The following is a 23908-nucleotide window of genomic DNA, read 5'->3' on the forward strand; positions in this document are numbered from 1 at the left end:
GCTCCCCGGCCTTCAGACAGAGTCAGTCGGCCCAGCGTTTCGTCCGCCGGCAGCCGACGGGTCGTCGCAATTCGCTCAGTTGAAACGAAGCCAGGACACGTTTGTGAATGGAAGAATGTGCCTTTCTTTACTTTGTTAGTTTGTACACTGTATCTAGCTCCAAGTCAAGGTCGCTTCACACAAGAGCTGCACAAGCGCACATGCGACGCTTCGCTGGCTGGTACGCCAGTAGGAAAATATAAGGCCTCTTGAAGGCGGAGAAGAGTCAGCGAAGGCAATATATGTACTAAGGAAATGAAATCAACTGATATTTTTACCGTACAGCGTAAAACTAGGGTGCGGGAAGCAATTTTTTTGCGCTGGGCGAACTAGCACAGCGGCCAGCAGCACGACTACGCATCTGCGAACGCTTTTCCGTCTAACAAATGCAATTGCTAGACGTGAGATATTGTGGAAACTTGGGGGATGCTTACTGCACGAGCGCAAAACAACAAATAGTCACCTAAGCTGCTTGGAATGCTGAAACTAAATAAAAGTGTAAACTGGTTATACATTATATACCTTATATTTCCAACATCGGCAGCGCTTGACCGTGGCCGAGTCGTTTGGAGCGTTTGGTATATCAGCGCAAGTGCTTTGCAAGACACAAAAGTTCGAATCCCCGCGGGTACGTGCTTTTTTTTTTAGTTAACTTTGTCCTTTTGCGCCGATGTTTTCTATACTGAGTTCACCTTTTTTGGGCCGCAACGTTCATTGCTCCACGAACTAGTTCACAGAACGCGCGCAGGCTGGCACTGGCGCGCTAGCGAGTTCTCGTTGGCGTGCTGTTGCCATAAGCACCGACTGCTTGCGGGCAGTGGGCACAGGCCAAAATCAAGAGACCCTTGGCCTGGTGCGAACACGCTTTTTACGATACAGGCATGAGTTAGGCACTCCAAATATGGGGGAAAAGCGCATGGCATTTGAGCGTCTGCGGGGACGCGGAGGGCGTTCATGCACTGCGTAGGCCTCGGTTAGTGAATGCTACGATTCCAAGCCGTCGTGGGAGGCTTATCTTATGCATTTTACAGCCGACAACACGGCAGAAGCGCGGCACGGTGATTACTGAGATATTGGGAATGCCGATCCAACAACGCCAACGGTTGTGTTTTACAAAACCGAAACCGAAACTTGTTTGATTGCTAACCTTGGGTATCGTCCAATCACGGTGCCCCCTCCTCCCAACGTCACAGCCTTAGTTGGTGCGGCCGCCGCAAACCGCACTTGGTAGTTTTTCTTCTTTCGCGCTTGGTAAAATAATTACCGATTTGCCAACCGGATAAACGATGAAAAGTGTGCTAATTTGAGCCAGTCTACGCAGTGCAAGCAAAAACGGGAGCTTGACAAATTCACTTCAGTGTCCCTTTAAAGGAGTACTGACACCAAATTTTGACGCCTAAAAAATGATATCATTGGCTTCAGTAGTTTGTACAGATGCCTCACAGACATTTTTGCAGCGATCCGAGGCCGCAATCCCATCTAAAATCGATTTTGATTGCCCAGGCCGCGAGCTTTCACAAATCGGCAGCACTAGCGAAATCGCTTTCGGCGTGACGAAACATTGGCCTGGCCTGCGTGTCTGGCCGGTTCAGGGTGACGTCATATAGTCGTTTTCGGAACCGGAAACGGTATCCTGCGCTGCTGCTGTCGGTGGTATTCGTTTGGGCAGGAGACGTGGGCGTAGCTGTGTGAGCAATGCTTGTAAACGTTGCGTGTTCGACGTCTTTGCTCTTCAGTTCGTGGCCGGCGCATGGTATTCCCTTGCACTGGTGCCGAAAACTGCGCGATGTCGACGGGCACCGCGGCGGTGCGCGCGTCGCCCAGCTCGCCCTGGTTGTGGTATGGCAAGCTCGCGGTATGCGAAGTACTGCTCGTGGAAGCCTGTCCGAGCAAATCGACGACGACGCCAAGATGCATTATTTTCCACGCGATGACATGCAGCGCTAAACGTGGACTGCGTTCGTGTGCCGCGGCGGCCGCTATAACTCGCCCAAGCCAGCGGGCTCGGGGTTGCACGGGTCACCTTGGGTGCTGGGAACTTTAGGCTTGGTATCGTTGGTATCGTGGCGACCACTGATCTCCACTTAGTTGCTGGATGGCGCTTCGCCGCTGTCGCGGCCGGGCGCGCGCACGGCCATCGGAAGTTCAACGGCTCGTCCCGGAAGTCAGGCGTCTGCTACGCTTTTCAAGCGCCCAATTGGCGCATTTTGGCATTTTGTTCTCACTTTACTGCATTTTGGCTATACACATCGCGTTCAGATCGCAACTTGTGCTATACCGAAATATGCAACGTTAATATGAAGCGGAATTTAATTGCAAACGAGAACGAGAATGTCACTGGGGTCGTGGTTTGAGAGGAGACGACACAGCTCCAACGGGATTTATGCTAGAAATTTATACTAGGGATTTATGCTAGAAAGAAAACAACGTGGGCACGCTGTCAGGCTGTAGCCGAGTTCGTGCGCCCGTTCTGTCAAAACAGTTGTCAGTAAAGTGGTCACTGCAGAGCCTGCTGCCTGGGGATGGAGACCTTATAGTTACACGGGCACAGTTAACCACGGTCAAGCAAACCGCGGTTAGACAAAACCGCAGTTTGCTGCGTTACACGACAGACGAAACTGCGGTTACGTCGCTAACCATGGTTAGCGCAAACTGAGCTTGGCACCTCAGTTCGGTCACGCTAACCGCACTTTCTGCAGCCTCAGTGCTCAATATCGCACAATTCAGTTCGGACGCAAGTGGCGGCGCATCAGCGGAGGCAAAAAAAAAAAAAAAATCACCTGGCGTTCGGAAGAGACAAAGGTTCTCAAATAGCGGGCGCCCAAAAGCTGTCCCCAAGACGCGCTTACGTTCTTTGCATCGCTCTCGCAATCAGCGCGACTGCCCGTCAGCAGCGGCTCGTTTCCCGATCCGCCCGATCAACTACGACAAACGCCGTGCTAAATTTGTAAATTCTGCGCGTCGTCCTCCAAAAATGGATATAGCAGGCAATCTTGAAGCGTTTTCAGCACACGGAAACGATCGGCGCGCGCGTCGGCCGTGCCGGTAAATTCGCCGGCGCGCCTGCCCGCACGGCACTGCTTGCGGCCCGAACCGTCCCAGACCACGGCAGCAACAGCTTATCGCATCGCCGCTCTTCGAAATCAATCTGATCACGGAAAAGAACTTCCGCATTCGAGAAAATGGATGTTAGTGCGGTGAAAAATTGTGCTATGGATTGTAATTCGCCGTTGTAGAGATAGCGGTGGTCAAATATCTACCGCGATGCTAAGATGAAAGTTCCCAACACCGAACAGACCTAAGCAAACCAAGCCGGTTGCGAGCTGTTGGGGAAGCCCCTCTTCTCGCCGCGTACGAGTGCGTTGCGTTTGTGTCAGAAGCGAATGCTTTAACGATATTTCTTTTTGTCTACACTGCTTCTCTTTTTTTTATCGTGAAGTTAAAAGTGTGGTAATTTATTTTTGTAGCGTTCATAATCAAGTGATGGCGGTTACCAAACTTGCAATTTCGCGTGCAACATCCAAAACCGCAGTTGACGATAACCGCGGTTAAGGTTTAGTAACCACGGTTAAACTTAACTGCGGTTACTTTCGCCGTGTAACTAGGGTATAAGTTTGTCACCCAATGCCGGTATGAATCCGGAGCGAGGGAATCTGCGTAACAAGAGCCCCAGCTTAAAAACGACACTGATATGACATTTGCGTTTCGCTGCGTATCACGCACGTCGTTCAGAATATTGTAATACTTCCAAGTAGAACGTCTTCCCAGACGACTTCTCTGGTCTGCTTGTGCAGTTGACGGCGCAATAAGCAGGCATTTTTGGCGGAATGCGTGCGAAACCAGCCCATGCGTAGCATGCGCTATGCTGGAACGGCCCGACTTCTGGGACGAGCGCTCGAACTTCCGGCGGCCGTGCGCCGGAGAGCTCGAAGCGCCATCAGCAACCCTGGTGGAGATCAGTGGTGGCGACTATTTGATCGCTGGTATCTGTACAACTGCGAATGACAATCCCTTACACAAATTTTCACCATACTATCATCCTCTTTTTCGCATATGGAGCTTTATTTTGGCAATAATCTCCGTTTCGGCGATCAGTGACCAAAGACATCTGCCGCGGCCTGTTTTGATTCTAACGCGCAAGTGGCGCCATCTTTCGGCCGCTCGCCGCACCGCTGTGCCGGCAGTGCTGGGTCGGAGCGCCGAACCTCCGCTGCCGGTCAGCGTAGGCGTAGGCTTACCATCGCGGCAAATATCTGAACGCCACTTTTAAATTCAGCGCTGATAACAACCCCTAGCACAATTTTTCAACACACTTCTACTGTCTCGCATGTGGGACTTCTTTTTCGCGATCAGATTGATTAGAAGAGTGGCAACAAGCTGTTGAGTCGCAACAAGCTGTTGCTATCACGGTCTGCGCCTGTTCGAGCCGCAGTGATATTATAAAACGGATGACGGCGAAGACATCGCCAGCCTAATCGCCTGGCCAAATAAAGTTGTTCTGTCTGTCGGGTGGCAGCGACTCATCCGAGTCTGACGATTCAGACGACATGTCGACTGCGCGGGCGAGGGCAGACCATGTGCAATCGTAGCAGACGATGCGGCGAACGCATGGAGGAAAGAAAAACGTCCCTGACGTCACGGGTGAGACCGTGACGTAAGGCTCGCCCGCTTGCAGGCTGGCCTTCGAACGGCCATTTTCCCACGCGGCGACCAAATTTGAAATTGGTTGCAATAAACGTGCTATAATTAATTCTGTGTTGGCGGCTGACGGCTTTCGGTTCGATTTTCGTAATTACTGGGCCAATAGGTATTCTTTACAGCATAAAAACTGAAAGCGAGAAATTTCGTGTCAGTACTCCTTTAAGTCCGAAAAGTCATGCAAACGACTCGTGTCCGGTGTGGTTATTGTGTGCGTGCGCTGGCGGTGATTGCTATCGGTTGTTTATCTTGCGTCTATACATAATTTTAGAACTGATCGATTGTCCACACCTCACCCCACCAGTTCGTGGACGGCAAGCTCGGAAATGCATGTGTGGCGCAACAGCCGGGTCTCCGACGGAGGGAGAGAGGTTCCGCGAGCTCTGCGGTTTCTCCACCCTTGCACCAGTAGCGCGAGCTGCGCCAATTTTTGTGACTGCTCACATTCTGCAGACGTGCAGCTTACTTGTGCTGGTCACTGGGGGTAGCGCCCATAGTCCCTTGGTAGCTCAGGCGCCCCCGTTTCTGTTCATAAATTCTGCACGTGCGTTGCAGAATAAACTATTGTTAATACAGTATTGTTAATATTATCGCTTGGGCTTTATTATTTTGATGGCACAAGGTTTGTCAGGGCCAAGGAACATCACGTAAACATTAGCCGGGTCTATTTAAAATATCATGTTGTAGTATACGCCTGCAAAATTATGAAGCTACATCAAAATGATCAGTTACACTGATCATTTTTACTAATTTTGATGTTTAAAAGGAGACAAGACGTCGTTTTAGTTTCGTGACGAGTGTATGCTAAATGTGGTGCTTTCTAGCGCAGGTAGGTGCTCTCTTGTGCGGGCAAGATCTTTCTGCGCTGACAAGATACGTTAAAGGGACACTGAAGTGAATTTGTCAAGCTCCCGTTTTTGCTTGCACTGAGTAGACTGGCTCAAATTAACACACTTTTCATCGTTTATCCGGTTGATAAGTCGGTAACTATTTTATAAAGCCCGTAAGAAGAAAAATTCCCATGCGCGGTCTGCGGCGGCCGCACCAACTAAAGGCTGTGACGTCGGGAGGAGGTGCACCGTGATTGGACGATGTCCAACATTCAAACAAGTTTCGGTTTCGGCTCTATAGTACAACATGCTTGACATCCGGCGTTATCGTTGGATGGGCATTCTCGATATCTCAATAATCGTCATACCACGCTTCTGCCATGTTGTCGGCTGTAAAATGCCTACGATAAGCCTCCCAGAACGACTTGATTTCGTAGCAATCACTAGCCGAGGCCTACGCAGTGGATGAACGCCCTCCGCGTCACCGCAGCCGCTCAAATGCCATGCGCCCCCCCCCCCTCCCCCCCCTATATTTGGCTTCCTCACTCATGCCTACATCGTAAAAAGCGTGTTCGCACCAGGCCAAGCACCTGCTGATTCTGGCCTGTGCCCACTGCTCGCAAGCAGTCGGTGCTTATGGCAGCAGCACGCCAACGAGAACTCGCTAGCGCGTCAGTGTCAGTCTACGCACGTTCGGCGAACTTGCTCGTGGAGCAGTGAACGTTGGGGCCCAAAAATGGTGAACTCAGTATAAAAAATATCGGCCGAAAACGAAAAAATCAACTTGCAAAAAAAAAAAACGTACCCTCCGGGATTCGAACTTGCGACTTGCAAAACTACAAACCCTAGCGCTCCAGACAACTCGGCCGAGGGCCAGCGCTGCCTCCTTCGGAAATATAAAGTATATAATGTATAACCAGTTTACACTTTGATTTAGTTCTAGCATTTCAAGCAGCTTAGGCGATTTGTTGTATAGTGCTCGTGCAGTAAGCGTCCCCCAAATTTACACAATATCTCACGTCTAGCAATTGCATTTCTTAGACAGAAAAGCGCAAAAAAAAGTGCTTTCTGCTACCTGTACACTGTACCTGTACGCTGTACAGTAAAAGGATCAGTTGATTTTATTTCCTTAGTACCTATATTGACTTCGCTGACTTCTCCCGTCTTCAAGTGACCTTAGGTTTTCCTAGTCAGCTTGTGCGGCGCTTGTATGAAGCGACCTTGACTTGGAGGTTGATACAGTGTACAAATTATAGGCACATTCTTCCATTCACAAACGTGCCATGGCTTCGCTTCAACTGAGCGAACAAATGGCGAAGACCCGTCGGCGGCCGGCGGACTAAACGCTGGATCGACTGATCGACGCGTGCCGTGCAGTAGCACAGTCAAGCCAAGTCATTTCCTCCTGACGTCACACGAAAACGCCACAAAAAAAATGGGCGAGGATGCAGAGAGGAAGACAGCATTTTTGAATTGATTTTTCTACTAAATAAGTTCTTGTAAACGCACTCAGAGTGGCCGAAACATAACCTATGGACTCCGGACTACATACAATTTGCGCTAGTAATCCCGCGATGTTTACAAATCACTTCAGCGTCCCTTTAAGCGATTCCAGAACTGACCCCACCGCTTTTGTACAGTCTCTTTTTAGAATTACTCAGACTTTCTGGGAGCCAACCTTTCGCGTTTTCGTTTTGAACTTTGTGGTTGTGACTGAATAGTTTGTGACTGAATAGTTTGTGACTGAATAGTTGTGACTGAATAGTTTTTCCAAGGTGTCGGCCCTGGCTTCTACAACTGAAGCTTTAGTTAAACACAGTTAATTTTAAGGAACCTATGTTTGTCCATTTCAAACATCCTACCGAAAGTTACAAATAAGGCATTTTGGTTAGGAAAGAGCAGTGGCACCCTAAGAACCATAAGAAATTAAAAATCATAAGAAATTGTTTGCCCCCTTAGAGGAACAGCAAATCTAATGGTAGTGATATGCCAGTAACAAAAACGAAAATGAAGTGAATGAGTACTTAGGTAACTGTTAGATTTGACAGACAGGTCATGTGTTCCGGCTAAACGACTTTGTCCTATTGGGTCTCCGGTTTTAGACTACTCCAGTCAGTTCTTTTTTTTTGGTTTTGGCGCTAGGGTATTAAAGCGAAGTTGTTCGCCCGTCGTTGGTCGGAAAATTTTATCGTAAACAAAAGCCCCAGGCAGGAACCAGCAGCTCTCACCCAAGACGCCGAGTGCATTCGTCAGGCTAATCAGGCATTAAGCCTAGAGCTCACAATTTGTGTAAAAAACCACAAACCACAAAACAAAATGATAAGACGCCTTTGTACAATGGAACTACCTCCCATGTGTTCCTCGTAAAGATTAGGGTTGCAGCTGCTCTCCAAAACGGGGTTGTCCTGTGAACTGCCGGACACGGCCCCACAAAGCTTTTGTGGCTTGAGCTGGCCAGCACATGTAACCAGTTCCTTAACCCTCCGCTGGACAGCGGGACACATACGTCCGACTTTCTATTTCGCATTCTCGGCACTGCTGCTCCCTGACAAACCTCTCCCCATTGCGTAAAGGTTAATAACTTCACCTAGTGACTATAGAACAACATTCCAGGTGCACTTTTGTGAACGTTGCCTTTGTAGGGAAGTACGCCGCCAGACAAGCTTGTGCGTTGGCCTTGAGCAGGACGCTTTTGAGCATGTGTCTCATACGCCTCCCAACAGTCCTGCCCAGAGATGTCAACATTTCACTCTACGCAGACGACATCTGTATCTGGGCTTCAGGCAGGGGCCATCGAAATATTCGCACCACACTCCAGAAGGCAATTCTTAAGGACGAGAAATTATCTCGGACGCTGCGCTCTGATAGTTTCCCCTGAGAAGTGTGCAGCGATAGCATTTACGCGGCGTGATGTTTCTCGTTATACACTCACCGCAAGTTTCTCGGTGTCACGTTAGACCCCGCAATACCATGTGGAGCCCAATCCACATATTCTCCGACTGGAAGGGTGGCTTCTGTGTTTTGTGCGCATTCTGCGTATTCTCGGCGGCAATTCCTGGAGGTGCTCTGTATTTTCTTTTTTTCCCTATATAAAGCCCTTTTTTTCGGCCTTTCGCGTTACAGCCTGCCGTCCCTACATCAGCTGTCGCCTACAAACCTGAAGGCCAGACTCAGTGCTGGCAAGACGTATGCGCCTGGGTCTACCAAAATGCACATCGACAGTCTATGCGAAGCTCGCTACTTTTCCACCACAGTGCTACAACGTCGAGAGGCGCTCCTCCGAACGTCTGTGCGCCGTTTGACTCGGTGTCATAGGCATCCTTTGGCAGACATCTCCAGTCCGCATGCAAGACACCTGCTTACGGCGAATTTTCAGACCTCAAAAGTCCACATTAGCAGCGTGGATACTGGCGCCGTGAAAAGTATGCATCACAATTTCCGGAATCAACAAAACGTCTGTCATGCCCGCGGCCACGCGGAAGGTCTTTACGATACAGCATATCTTCAGCACTTACAAAGGTTACAGACAAGTTCATGCGGATGGCGCCGTTCTTCCAGGGGCTCATCCGCCGTCGGTGTCGGATCCCGTCAGCCCGGTGCACTATAGAAAGAAAACTAAGCCACGAAAAACATTCGACCACTACCAAACTGGCAACTGTAACGGCTGCACTTCAGCACATCAGTGGAAATCATGTCGACCAATAAGTAATATTCCTGGACTCGCGTATAGCGCCCTACAAAACGTCCTAAAGCTGTCCAACAACTGCAGCCAGCTGGCATGCGAAACTGCCGAAATTCACACAATGGCCGTGCGCGCAGCTCATCACATCATTCTTCAGTGGCTGCCTGGTCACTCGGGCATGCAAGGCAACATATTAGATGCACCCGCCAGCGCAGGCCACTTGCTGAGCAGCACGACTCAACTTTCTTTTTCCTGAGAAGACAGCAACGCCCGTGTACCCGGAAGTGGATGTACTGCCCAAATATTGGAGCTGCAGTAACCTCACCGCAGGTTATTGAGCTCTGCAGGCCATTGACCCGCCCTGCGACTTCCACTTTCCACGCAGCCTCATCAAGCGGTGTGAAGGAGTGTTGCACTGACTGCGCCTGAATGTAGCGTTTACTCGAAATGTTAACTGTAAGACAGGTTGGGACGATTCACCCCTGTGCCCGATTTGCGCGGTGCATGAAACCGTAAACTACGTGCTGTGCGTCTGCGCTCCATTTGCTGCTGCGCGAAAAACTGCAGCGAGCTCCCTGTCTCGCGCACGTAATGGAGGCAGGCGCGAAGTTTGTCATTTTCTTGGGCCCTGGGCCAATAAAGCTGATAGTACCTTGGGAGCAAAAGTACTGCCCCGGTTCCTACGAGACTGAACTAGACGAATATGTTTAATCATAGATATTGCAATGTCGCAAGTTATGTCTCTTTCGCGCTGTGGTGTTTATCAATTTCTTTTTATTTGCTTGGGGCTCTTGATTTTTTCGCACCGTTTACCTTGTATTTTGATTCAGAGTTTAAAGATTCAAACTTATTCTCATGTCCCAACTTTTCTGGCAGTGTTTTGTTGCTTCTTGTTTTTAACATTACTTTATCTTCTCGCTGCTGTACCTGTAACATCCGACGTTCACCCCTGACAATTGCAGTCCTCCCCATTTGGCGTAGCAAGCCTCGTCACTAGCAGGGCTGACCTCACCGGTTCGCATTAATTAAAGAACACCGCTCTCTCTCATCGGAGGCGGGCGCATCCCGCTGAAGCTGTTCCGTTCCATGAAAGCCGCGGCGGCGGCCCATTCAACCGCTCTCGCAACGAGTGGGGCGCACCTGCAGCACACAATGGCGCAAGAACGCATGCGCGCGCAGCACTCACCCTGTGCGGGTAGCGGGTGAACTTGATCTCCCGGCTGTTCCTGCTGGTGAGGATGCTGAGCGCGTTGCCGTCCACGGTGGCGGGCCCGAGCCGGGGCACGTGCGTCCGGCAGTACACATCAGCGTCGCGCGTGTCCCGCTGGTTGGTGAAGAAGGTGTGCAGCGTCAGCTTGACGCCGCACTCGCGGCACTTGAAGCAGCCGCTGTGCAGCAACACGCCCGGCTTCGGCATCACCAGCTCCTTGGGGTAGACGCGGTCGCCGCAGCGTGTGCAGACGCTGTCGCTGCCCGCCGCCCTACGGCCGCCGTCCCGCGGGCATTCGTCGCCCCCTTCGTCTCTCGGCCGACTCTTCTCGGTCCTGCCGTGTGCGTTGGGCTCGCAGTTGGATGCCTCCAGATCCCAAGCGTGCTCGGCCGGGGAAGCCTGGGCGGCGTCAGCATGGCGCCTTGCTGCGTTGTCAGCGCGGTGCGCAGACAACGCCCTTCGCCTGCGTGCGTCTCCGTCCTCCGGGCCACTGGGGGACAGTCCACGACGTGCGCGCTCTTTGGGCGAACGTTGGAGATCCGATTCTGAGGGCCTCGTTAGCGACCGTCCTCGCAACATCTCCTCTGGGTCGCGGCGTGCTTCGTTCGAGCTGCGAGGCTGCACGAAAGAGCGTTCTCTGTACACCTGTTCGCCTTGGCGCTGTACAGGGGGCGGCCCGTTGTGATCCACTGTGCCTGCGCTGACGTCACTCAAGAGCTGGCCTTTGAAGGATCGCTGCCGGTGCCTTCTATAAATGTCGTCGTCTTTACTGCCAGCCACCATCTTTCGTCCCCGAGGCGCTTTGTCCAGCGCTAAGGGCAACGGGCCTGGCTCTAGCCCGCCGTTGGCCACTTCGCTTCGGTCTTCGGCGAATCGACGGCTCTCCTTATCGCTGGGCGAGGCTTGTCGGCGATTGACACGGGAGTCTGACCATTGGCTTCCTGCGGCAAGCTCGCTCAGAAAGGCTTCCCTCGAGAGCCCGTTTTCTGGCTCCAAGTGGTCGCGAGTGCGCATCTCGCGGCCCTTCTCATGCGCTCCGACTCCGCAACCAGATTTATCGTCCGAAGATGACTTCTGCTCGGATGCGCTTTTCTGGGCGGTCGCTGTTGAAGAGGAGCTCTTGGTCGGCTCGGGCTTGGCGTCTTCTTCCGAGGACGGCTCCTTGGCCTCGTCCGGCGCCTTGTGCTTGGTCCTCTTGTCCTTCTTTCTGCCGTCCCTTCTCCGGGTGATGAGCCCGATGAGACCGGCCTTGGACTTTCCCCTGGAAGCCTCGCCGCCTGCGGAGGCTTCTTGCGGCGGCTGCTCGTGCCTCTGAAGCTGCTGCTGCGCGCGGAGCGCTTCCTGCAGCCGCGTCCAGCTGGAGCCGTAGTCCCTCAGACCAAGCTCGAACATGGCCACGTCTCGATGCACCGTTGACATCGCGAACACAGCGGCCGGGGTGCGCCACCACTACGGAGACTTTTCCTGAGCGGGTAGCCCCGAGGCGTGCTCCAGATTCCGCTTATCGGCATCGGGGGGCCATCCTCGTCCGGGCCTGCGCCAGAGACGGGAAATGGAGTCGCGGCAGCTGCCGGCGAAACGTGCTCGCCCGCCGACCTGCTAGAACGCGTGTTACATAACAATGAGCGCGGCAGCTCGCTTCGCCGCCGGCGGAAGCGCCCTGCCAGGGAAAGTACGGATAGCCTCGTCAAAAAACAGCCTTCACAGGCAAAGCAAAATGATAAGCACCGCTCGAATCTCAGCAAGTGTTATTTCACGGCTTTGGATCATGCTGGACCTCAATGGCGTCGCACACAATACTTCCTTCACATCGTTACCCACTTTCATGACGGTTGAACACGTTTCTGCAGTAACGTAAGTAAAAACGACAGATGGTTCGACGCGAAGCTAGCGAAGGGATGGGATAATGCTTGTTTTAGCGCACTCACGCTAATGTTAGAATTTTGACTAGATATCAAGCGGGCAGCTCTGTTCCGACAGCTTCTAATTTGTTTGTAAGATAGGCTTGTGGAGGGTTCCAAACGAAAGAGGCGTGTTCGAGTTCGGGCCTTGTGAATGCAAGATAAGCTAGTTGGTTTATATCCGGAGATGCCGGTTTTAAACTTCTACGTGAGTAGCTGAGTGCGCGGGAGGCGTCTGCGCAGATAATTTCCACGTGCGTAGTCCAGGAAAGAGAAGGTGCCATGTGTACGCCGGGGAATTTATAAATGTAGGTCCAGTCGGCGGGAACGGAATTAATTTTGCAAGAGTAACAAGCTAGACTCTTTTTTCGTGTGAATGACAATAGCTTGTATTTTGTTAGGTTTCGAGGCATGAGTAAGGATTCGCACTAGGATGAAATGGCATTGAGATCATGCTGCAGGTTAGCCGAATAGGCAAGTGTGAGGTCATTTATGAAGACTAAGAAAATGAGAGAGGATAGACAAGCACGCCAGGGGACGCCCGACTTATAACATTGGCGAGCGGAGAGCGGCAGTCATTGGCGGTGGTAACTGGTTTACAGTTGTCTAAGGAAAGTTTTCCCGAGTCAACTATGCCTCCTGTGCCTCCCTCCTAGCCTATAGGCTAGGAGGGAGGCACAGGACGGGTAGTTTAGCTAGTAGTGGCTCCTGTGGTACACGGTCAAATGCTTTAGTCAAGTCTAGAAAGATAGCATCACTTTGAAGTGTTATCCATTTCGTGAAGATCGCAATGGGTGAACTCTCCTAGTTAGTTTTAACAAAATAGTAGATTGTGAAAGCCATGTTGATGCCAGTGAAAGAAGTTAGTAGATTCTAGGTGAGACATAATACTGGTAACTATGATGTGCTCAAGTAGCTTACATGGAATGCGGGTTAGTGAAATTAGACGATAGTTCAATGGAATAGCAAGATCACCTGATTTGGCGAATAATTTGGGGCCTTTTTTCAGTCATATGAGATGTCACCTGTTGTTACTGACTGGCGAGATACTATGCCTAGTATTTCACTAGAGAAAAAAATGGTACCTTTAAGTAGTTTGCTATTGATAAGGTTACAACCGTCGGGGGAAGAGAGCGTGAGAGAGTTAATGAATTTACAATCGGTACTACCTAAACTCTGTGAATACATTCAAATATCTTGGTGTTACCTACACTCAAAACCTAAAGTGGCACCATCACACCGAAACAATTTGCGCTAGGGCACTTCTAAAACTGGGATACATAAGACGAACACTCAAGCACTCTACCAAGGACTGCAAATTAAGCGCGTATAAATCGCTCGTCAGACCATTGCTAGAGTACGCCTCAGCGGCATGGTCACCCTATACTGCACTTGACATAAATATGCTCGAGGGCATACAGAAAAAAAAGGGTTTATTTTCGGCCGGTATGACCGCAATTTTTCTCACTCATCTCACGCATGCTCATTGTCGTTAGAACCCCTTTCTTTCCGACGCACACTTGATCGTATCACTCTGCTACATAAGATTGTACACAGCCGCAGTTGCATTGAAGCACCGATTACTTTTTGTCATTCAGCACGACGAGCCACGCGCCGATCTCACCCACTCAACATTGTTCCCTTCCAGCCATTTGTAAATCGCTTTAAGCATTCCTTTTTTCCAGCCGTTGTTGAGATTTGGAACAACCTAGATGGTTCCCTGCGCAAAAAACCAATTGAACCGTTTTGAAAGAACTGCCCAACCATTTTTGTAATATGTTTTAAATGCTTTGTATGTTCCTGTGGTGTTGCTTAATGTATGTTCTTTTCTTTTCCTGATGTACCCCCTCCTGCTCTCGAGACAGCAGTATCTGTAAATAAATAAATAAATAAATAAATAAATAATTAAATATATGCCTTCAGGAGTGATTAGTATTTGAGAGACTGGTTGGCACTAAGGATGCGATGCAGGTAGGGTGGGCGCAGTGGGGTGCTTCGACAAAAAAAACCGATGCGAAATAGCTAATAAAGGTATACAGCCCACTGGTTACTGAATTTACTGAATTACCATCTGAATTCGATTTGTCTTGGTTGATATTTTAAGGACAAGGTACGCCAATGTTTGTTAGGATTAGTTTGTAGCATTGAGAGCAGGTCAATGGATATAAATTGACACTTGGCAGCAGCTATTTCTTCGAGGTACTGTTTGGAAAAAGTGTGGTATTTATCCCATGCTTCAGGGCTGCTGTTAGATTTGTCTTGCCTCTGAATACGCGTCTTCCGGTTACAGAGGGATTTGAGGTGTTTGTTAAACCATGGGTTGTTGGAATCTGTGGTAGTGAGTATAGTTGGTATGTACTAATTCTCAAGGTTAATCAGCGCAGTCTTGTAAAGCTCCCAATTAGCGTTGGCAGTGCGGGTTAAGTGCAAGCTTTGAAAGTTCTCAAGGATGTGAGCAAGCGCGCCATTTATTTGTAGTCCGTACTTGGCTGCTTCTAAGGGGATTTTTTGCAACAGGTGACGCTATAGAAATGTGTACTCGGGTGTGATGACGGGTGCCTGGGTACGCAGTTACATTAGTGATGTCGTCAGGGCATGACGTCAGGGGTAAGATCTAAAGTTTTGTCACCCCTAGTAGGACAAGGGATAAATTTATTTGCCAACGTGTTGTTGTTTGTAATTTGTGGTTGAACGCATACTTTCTAATTTATTAACTGAATCAAACTTGGAGGGACTAGACTTTATTCTAGCGGACAAACATGGAGCTGTCAGTTTGCCACGCGTAGATGTATTTACAGCAGACGGAAATTCCAAATTCACTGGGGAATACGTAATGTTTTAAAAAGCAAATAAAACTTAGCCTAATGTTCGAGTCGCCTCCGCTGCTAATTTTCATGTAATTTGTTTCGGGATAGTTTTGATGAAACAAAAGTTACAGCCGTTTTCTGTATCCATACACTCCCCTTATACAGCCATGTACAGCAGATGAGAATTCTGTAACGTATAGACCGTCACTGTAAACCAATATGACAATTATATTAAGCACAGTGCATCGATGGAATAGCCCTAGCGGGCAATTTCTTCGTGATTTTTTACCATACCAGGGTTACATTGACATATACAGAGCAAGCGCCAGAAAGCTGGCTTTGGCGCAAGATAAATGCTGTCAACACGACACTGTCGACGCACGCAATTTCGGTCAGAACCCAGATTGTAACATTTCACCTCTAAAAACGGTCACAGAGACACTTTGCTTAGTTGCAGGAGCACGAATGGATTTTATTTAAGCTATGCGTAATGATGGCTCCGTCGTGGTTGTGCCACGTTCTATTTCGACACTGTCTTAGTCATCAGAGGGATATGTCTGGCGGATAATTTATCTGTCGTAACGGTTGAGGAGGCGTCGATTACGAGTGGTTCCAGCTGCAGCGAGAACTTGCGTCTTTTTTTTTTTCTGCTCCCTTCCATCTTTTTGTGAGGCCCCTCTCCTGTGGTCGCCCACGTTTCACAGCTCCCGCTGAGGACTATGAGCCTGAATACCACTGTACAGGGCCACAGTGAATCCACTGGCCGTGTTGCAGGGGAAGGGTGTTTGACTGGCTACCCGACGGCTCAATTCCATTTCCTGATCTCCCTGTTTTCTTCAATTTTATTTTCTTCGGGCGCTCTGCCATTTTTGGAACCAAATCTCACTCGCGGTGGCCCCGACTCGTGCTTTTGGGTAATGGGGCCTCCGCAGTGATTATGTACATAAGCCACGCAGCTCCTGGACTCGCCCGTGCACATGTGGTCGGTAACTTTTTAGTGTGAACAGAAATGGCTAATGTTCAAACCAAACATCAAACATAAAAGCTAACTTACATATAGGTACTTTTCAGATGTGCCCTGAAATGAGAAGTTCTTGTATTTTTTGGTCCATTATATATTATTTTATTTATCCTTACCAATCACTGTGATTATTGCGCTTCCCAGCGGGCACTGAAATACTTGTAAGAACGAAATAAAAAACAGACTAAATCTCAGTTTTGTTTGTAGCCGCTGAAATGGACTATGTAATAGCATAACGCACATGTGCCATAGAGATTACAAGGCATCATTCAACGAAACCGCTTCCGGCGTTTTTCAGTCTCTTAACAATACAACGGGTGTTGCCTCCAGCAAGCATTGATTCGAATGCGAGAAGAGAGAGTAGCCTCATATATCCCAGTCTCAGCTTTATAGCTTCCGCTTTACAGAACTGCATTTAGAGCGTACGCCCGCATGAGACAATACAGTAGCCGACCGTTTTTTTTTCTGACGCCGAAAATCCGGACTAGCTGGATATTGCGGACTCTCCCGAGGTATCTTCAGTTGTAGCGGCGCAGATCCGCCGCGTCAAGACGACGGCGACGACGAAGGCGGAACCACGAGGCGCACGCTCACGTGCGCTCGCCTGTTGCGAAGAATTAGCAACCGGAATTTTGGGACGAGAAGAGGCACTCTGATACTGTTCATTTACCCCGGGTACGTGCGCCCTACCTTAGAATTTGGCTGTGCTCTGTTTTCAGGATCTCCAATATACAAACTCAATCCGCTTATCCCACTGGAGCGACGTGCCCTGAGATTGTGTCTCGGCCTTCCGAAATACGTAGGTAATAACATCCTGTATTTAGAGTCCCGGCTGCCTGCATTAGAGTCACGGTTTAAGCTTTTAACTGCGCTGACGATGCTTAGGATTTTCGAATCGCCCCTCAGCAGAGATTTGTCGCTGATGGTGGATTGCCCGGCTTTATTTTTTAACTCGTGGTGGCCCCACCAATACCGCCCTCAATGTGTATATGCCCAGACATTACTTTCACCCCTTAATATTAACATTCCGTTCGTTATGCAGATATCCTGGGAAGCTCTCCCTGTTCCCCTAACCTTTAATAACATTTTTCCTAACAATTAAAAAATGCTGCCTACACGTTTACTAAAGGGTTGTTGAACGACCATCTGGCTAGCTTGGACTCATACGTGGTTGTAGCGACCGATGCGTCTCAACTTGAGGAGAGAGCGGGTGTGGGAATTTTCAGTCCACAACTCAACTGGTCGCTTTCGATTCGCCTACCGGTCTTCACCCCAATCTTCTGTGCTGAGTTTATGGCAATAGTCATAAAAACTTCCCTTCTCAGATATTAAATGACGTAATTGTTTCCGATTCATTAGCTGTTTGCTCCGCTTTGATATTCCCCAAAAATTGAGCTCTTTTTCACACATTTGGTTTTTTTAGTTCCTTCCCACTTAAGAGAAATCCGCCTGATATGGGTGCCTGGCCATAAGGGTTTATGGCTGAATGAAGAAGCAGACTCTTTAGCGAGGTCATCACTAGACGGCCCTCCGATCGACGTCTGTCAATTTCCCTCCATACTTGGCGGAGCACGGATAGGTCGGCATCAACATCTGGCGAGGTGGCAGGAGGGTGTCTTCACCTTTTTTGATGATTACGCCCATTTGGCATATGCGTGGGACTCCCGATGGTGCTAATCTCGCCAATGCGAGGTTGTTTTAACTAGCTTACGTTGCAGAGTTCCGCAGCTCAATTTCTATATGCACCGCGCTGGGCTCACCTCCTCTCGTCATTGTGCTCTTTGTGATGAACCCGAAACCCTAGAGCATTTTTTCTTACATTGCCACGGTTTCTCTTTAATGAGAAGAAAATACCTCGTGGAGCCAATTCACCGCCTTTCAATGGCGGTCTTACTTTCGTTTGGTGCTATTTCGCCGTGGTTTACTCACAGGACTTTGGTTGATCGAGCGTTGTCCGAAGACAAACGGAGCGGTTCTACCCAAGCGCCATCTCTAATCTAAAAATCAACTCATAAAAACGTTCACACGTGGCAATACAGCACTGTGATGAGACACAGCGCTATTGGAAAGTGATATTTATTGACGGCCACAGATTATATGCACGCACAACTTAAATTCGCCACACATGCGGAACAACGTACCGCCACCGCTTCCACTAAACGGCCACATACAAGCTGCTTTTAATTTTCGTTTGAGCCATAATGCGAGTGCCTGTTTTGTTCGTTGTAGGTCTTCGTGGTCTAGGCACTCCAGTGACTGTTCATGATAATTCAGTCGAACGAAACGAATGCGAATCTCCACTGGCTGGCAATGAATGGAGTACACCAAGTTGTTCGGAGTACACGAAGTTCGCGTCCTCATTTACAATCTGGCAGTTGTGACCTTCTGTTCGGAGCCTGTTGCATCGTTACGCGATGAATTCGCAAGCAAGTCATCCTTGTCAGTAACAATCTGCAGCTCCTTCCACCTTCACACGAGTGCGCCGATGCTACAGTTTACTGTACCGATGCGCCGTCGCTACAGCAGACGGCGAAGGAAGCCGCTTCGTTTGTGTCGTCCGCGATGTATCGTGAGATAGCACCCCTGCGCCCCGTCGACTCTCGGTGCGCGGCGGGGCAACCAAAAATTGCCCCGCGATGGTGGGCCCCGGTTTATCGAGGACAGAGGGTGCGCACCGGTGCGATTTATCGAAAATAAAAGGCGCCACGGTGCGCCCCGGTGTGCGAAGGTGCAGTTTATCGAAGATGCTATTACACTGCGCGCGTTCACAGACGGATCAGATACGTCGACTGTCATTTTGAATGGGACAGACCATGTGCGTGTCGGTTCCGTCTGGCTGTGCTCACAGGGCAAGATGTCTCACGGATTCCTGTGAAGAGGGAACCACTGCTACAACAGCAACTTGTGCGCTCTTAATAAGCACGCCATGTCCCTCTCTCTCTTGCAGCAGACTCATCTCCCAGATACTGCTCTCGTTTTGTTGATATTTTCTTTAGAGGGACCACGCAACACTTTGTCAACTTGTCAACTTCTTTTTGAAATCTTAAATGCTTGCAGAACATAGTCGCCCAACACACCCAGTACTTAGATTGGGGGTCGCAAAGTACCTCAGCCAAAAATCACTGCTCTATGCCCACAAGGTAACTTGGAAACTCGCTCAAAAGATTTTCCTTTCTTTCCCGGTCTTGACGCTCTTCGATGGCCCGAATTACGTCACTGAGGCCACGTAGCGGCTGTTGGCTGGTATTCCTTCAGTTGCAGCAACGAACGCTCTTCGTTCGCAACTTTCAAAATGAAGCCACAAAAAAGAAAGCAGAAATGAAAGGCGTATCTGATGCGACGACTAAATCACGCAGTGCCACTCCGTGCTGGCGATAACTATAGCTTTCGCAGTGGTTCCAGGCGCGAAGGACAGAGTGAAAGCGCTTATGAAAGTGTTGCAGGGTCCCTTTAAAGTGGTCATCGAAAGCGTTGTTGTTTTTTGTTGTTGTTGTTGTTGTTGTTGCAACTGACGGGAAGCCGGCCAAAAGCAGCGACGTAGGTTGAATGACGTCATTCAAGCGCGGCTACAATGTCATGACCTGGAGAGAGAAAGCGTTAGGGCAAATTTCCACGTTCGCAAACTGCGCTGGCCCGATTCCTTACCTTCCTTAAGTTTCCGTGTTATCTGATGAACGTATACATAGAACAGCCAAGTTTGGCGCGGGTATCTTGTGACTCCGTAGCCCCATACCGGAGGTGGTGGTTGACTGTGTTCTCAAGGCATTTCATAAGTCCAAACAGTATAAAAGATACTTGCAGGGTCCGTTTAGGTCCTTATTTGAAACAACAGCAATTACGAACGTTCGTGCCCATTGTGTGATTATGATCATTTTGTCCGCCTACTTTGGGCACAGCCAGGGAGCACACTTGAAGCCGCGGAAAATTCCGAAAATGATCGCTCCGTGATGGCAACGGATGTTAGGAAATATTACTTGCTAACGCGATACCTTATTGTGGATACAGTTTAGTCGTCCGTACTTCGTGAAAACGTGCAGGGCGGGTGGAGAAGTTTTGAACGCTTGCCGCGGGGCAAACAAGACACGGCTCGGGCAAGCCGGTCGACGAAGGACGCGCGCGGGATCTGACAGGCGAAGCGCAGAGCTTGCACAGGTTGGCGCTGCGGCGGCGCAGGCCGGTTTCCGCCGCCAAGTGGGGCAGCAGCCGGCGCTTCCGCGTGGCTCCCGCCGCGAGTTTAGCTCAAATCGAGTGGCGGCCGCATTCCGCCGCTTTGCTCCGCCACGCCGGGGTCGCCGCGCGCTTTCCCGCTCCCAGTGGTCGGCCTTGGCTTCGGCGGCGGCGGAAGAAAACGCGCGCTGCAATTAAACACCAATGGCCACCTGTGGCGCTGTCGAGAGGAAATCGAGGGATCGAGAGTAGCTGTCGACTCAAACAAGGGAAAATGCACCCCGGGCCGCGCGAACTGCGCCGATGCCACCCAACTGGCTTCTTGCAGTGGGTTGCAGTGGTGCTGTTTCAGCCTACTTCTCACGCTGTTCTTCCACCCGCCTTAGCGGTGGTGGCTCAGCGGCTAAGGCGCTGTGCTGTTGAGCCCAAGGACATCGCGGGTTCGGTACCGGCCGCGGTGGCTGCTTTTCAGAAGGAGGCAGAGAACGAAAGCGCACGCGTGTCGCGGCGCACGACGATCCCCAGCGGTCAAAATTAAACCGGAGCCCTCCGCTCCGGCGCGCCCCATAGCCCCTATGTAGCTTCGGCGCATTATCCACCCCCCCCCCCCGAAAAAAAAAAAAAAAAAGAAGGGAATGGGAATTCTTAGTTTCTGACGTCTATCAACTTGTTCGCGGAGAGTTTACGCAGGCCAAGTGTGTTAGAAATCAATGAAATCCCCCCGCACACTTGTGACGTAGTGTGAGAGCTTAAAGGAGAAAATGCGGGATGGTGCGAACAGTTGTGCAAGCAGATATCTCGCCGACATACCCATTAAAATGTCCCAAAAATAGAGAACGTCACCAGCACACCTTATTGAATGATTAAAGTTCTCTTCAGCGTCGCGTGGGTGTCGGCAAAATTTTCTTTTGGCCACAAAGAAGGAGAAAGAGAGGGGTAAGTGAACCCAAGTTATGTAACCCGAAAATCGGAGTAACGTAGCCAGGTATGAAGGCTGCCCGTTTTATAAGTGCTTCTCATCGAAATGAACGCCATTTGCGTTCATTTCGATGAGAAACGCCATTTGCGCTGCGAGTGAGGCTACATTCAGTAGCTACGTGGGCTGCCAGAACATTTTCACTTTCGCGCGTGCCAACCATTCACGACAAACGCTGCTTCTGTTCCATTGTTGCTTCGGCTTTCACTTTCGCATCGTCGCCTCCTCAGTGCGTTGTTGCGTGAAGCGCTGTGAAAATGCGCTGCGCGTAGCGGGTGCGTTGCGTGGCGCTTGTGGTCCCGGCTTGTCGCCGTTGCTCGCCCGCTGTCACGCTGTTCAGCCACGCACCCGGTCACGCGGCGTCCTGCGCCCGTGGCTCAACGAAGTTTTCCGGCCGAAGAAAGTTAAGAGCAGCCGGAACCGCACAAAACTCCTGGAACCGCGGGCACTAGTCATACGTGTCCGATTATTTAGCGCGAGGTACATTACTGCAGGTGCATTATTTTATTGAACTTCTGAAAATTATAAATTGCCAGGGCGCTGAAGCAAACGGCCACTGTAATAGTCGCCTGACACCTGACAGCGCAATCGACAGGAAAAGAAGCAACCATACATGCCTAAATAAATGCAAATAAATAAAAATATATATATACCCACTTTTGTGGATACAGTTTAGTCGTCCGTACTTTGTGAAAACGTGTAGGGCGGGTGGAGAAGTTTTGAACGCTTGCCGCGGTGCAAACAACACAATTCAACAAACGGCTCGGGCAAGCGACAAACAAAAGGTCGACAAACAATAAGGAACAAGAATAATGAATACTGCAAAGATGCAATACTGCAACTCAGCAGAAATACGTGCTTTCTTGCTTAACAAAATAATAGACAATAATATAAACTACAAAATAAGATTACCGTGTGGTCACACCGCTTTTTCAAAGGAAACGAACATAACGTGAACATGTTATTTACATGGCGACCATCAGATAGCCAGCGCAGGGTCCGGCAGCCCCTTCTTCGTCGTCGTCGTCGCTGGTATCTTTTAATGGAGCTGTGGGGTATTGGGACATCATCCCCCGGCCGAGGGCGACCGTCCCGGTCGAAGCCGATGACGATGGTGATGCCGATGAGCAATGCGATAAAATACACGACAAAGAATCGCTGGTCGCCACGGACGAAGGTGATGGCCTTGGTGAACCAGCAGCGATGTCCGCAAGGCAACGACTAACCGGTGAGGGCTTGTAACCACGTCGGGCCACAGGGCTAGGGAGACGTCTTCGTCGTCTGGTCACACGTCGTCGGGTCTTGGCGACTCTAAATCGGCCCCTCAGGGGCTGGGTACACGGGGAGGGGGACCTACGTCGTCGAGTCCAATCCAATCCAATCGCCCAGTATTCGTCTCAACTTTGCCTTGTCGCCACGTAACAATATACACAAACTAGCACGCAAATACAAGTAATGTTACACTTCACGCAGAAAACACGTTTTTGCTTTCGTTTAAAAGCGTCCACCGAGGAAGTGTGTTCTTGAACACACTTCCTGTGAACATCCTGTGAACAGGATGACTGTTCAGGCAGGAGTTTAGGAATTTGCCATTCATAGATGTTGTGCCACCAAATTTGTTGCTTGTGTATTCTTTGTTGCAAACGTTTTATATTTCGTTAGAAAGTATAATACATGCTCTCACATGCACATATTCTGAGTAAAACATTTATTGCATGATTCATGTGAACAGGTTTCGGTTTCGGTTAGGCGCCGATTCAAGCAGTGACGTCACAATGTTGCGAGGACGCTCTGCCACGTGTGTTTACCATGCGGCGCTGCGGTGCGCTGCGACTTTACTGCACTAATCACAAGCAAGGAACTTTACACAATAAGACACAAAAACTTCAGAGAACTCTACAGACAACATATTCCCCTACATCCATCGTTGTTTCTAGGTGACAATGCCATGGTTTCCGTGAAACGTGTGTTTGAGTATTTGTCAGACGTCAAGTTTTTTAACCTCCTTTCCTATCACGCATAATCAAATCTGGCCCATATATACACCAGCCATCACCATTATCTTTAAGTGATTTTACTATATTCGGTTTACACGTTTTTATACCTACCCTTGTGTGGTAATCACTTCTCTTCATTAAATAACCTCTTCTCTGGCGCTCTTTGCCCTCGTTGGCCTTGCGCCATTAAACACTAACCATCATCATCATCGTGGTACCTTATTCCTACGTTGATAATCATTCTAGTGATCGGTGCTGTGGTCATTCTTGCGCGCAGGTAACGCCATCCACCGGCCTCTCGCCGCATCTCGTGCTCGGGCAGGTTCGTTTGTTGCCATCGACGAGCCTCCGCAACCGGTCGGCGCTCCTCATCGCGATACAAATTCGATCACCTCTTTCGAAATCACCTTGGATGACAATCCCTAGCACAATTTTTCACCACACTATCGTCCTCTCTTGCACGTTTACCTTGCTTTTCGCGACGGCCTTGATTCTGGACGGCAGCGAAGGGCGGTCGCTGCCGCGGCATGTGTGGTGCGAGTCGTTCCGTGCGCCGTACGGGCATGCACGACCGGCGAGT

General features: G+C 49.9%; 1 protein-coding gene across 6 annotated transcripts in view; it reads right to left on the reverse strand.

Annotated features, from left to right (window-relative positions):
- Positions 1-23908, reverse strand: part of LOC144153055 (uncharacterized) — a 104834-nt gene that overhangs the window by 31248 nt on the left and 49678 nt on the right. For 2 of the 6 annotated variants that reach the window (XR_013319289.1, XM_077684689.1), the window contains exon 2: positions 10436-11993. Coding sequence is in view for 5 of the 6 variants with exons in the window: in XM_077684689.1 (XP_077540815.1) it covers positions 10436-11878 (1443 nt within the window). In the remaining variant the exon portion in view is untranslated. Of the gene's footprint in view, positions 1-10435; positions 12168-12187; positions 12665-23908 lie in introns of those variants that run through there. The other 4 variants (XM_077684694.1, XM_077684692.1, XM_077684693.1 and 1 more) reach the window with 4 other exon arrangements.

This window comes from Haemaphysalis longicornis, unplaced genomic scaffold (genome assembly GCF_048455015.1).
Source record: "Haemaphysalis longicornis isolate Haplotype H1 unplaced genomic scaffold, Haemaphysalis longicornis Haplotype H1 scaffold_9, whole genome shotgun sequence".
NCBI lineage: Eukaryota > Metazoa > Arthropoda > Arachnida > Ixodida > Ixodidae > Haemaphysalis > Haemaphysalis longicornis.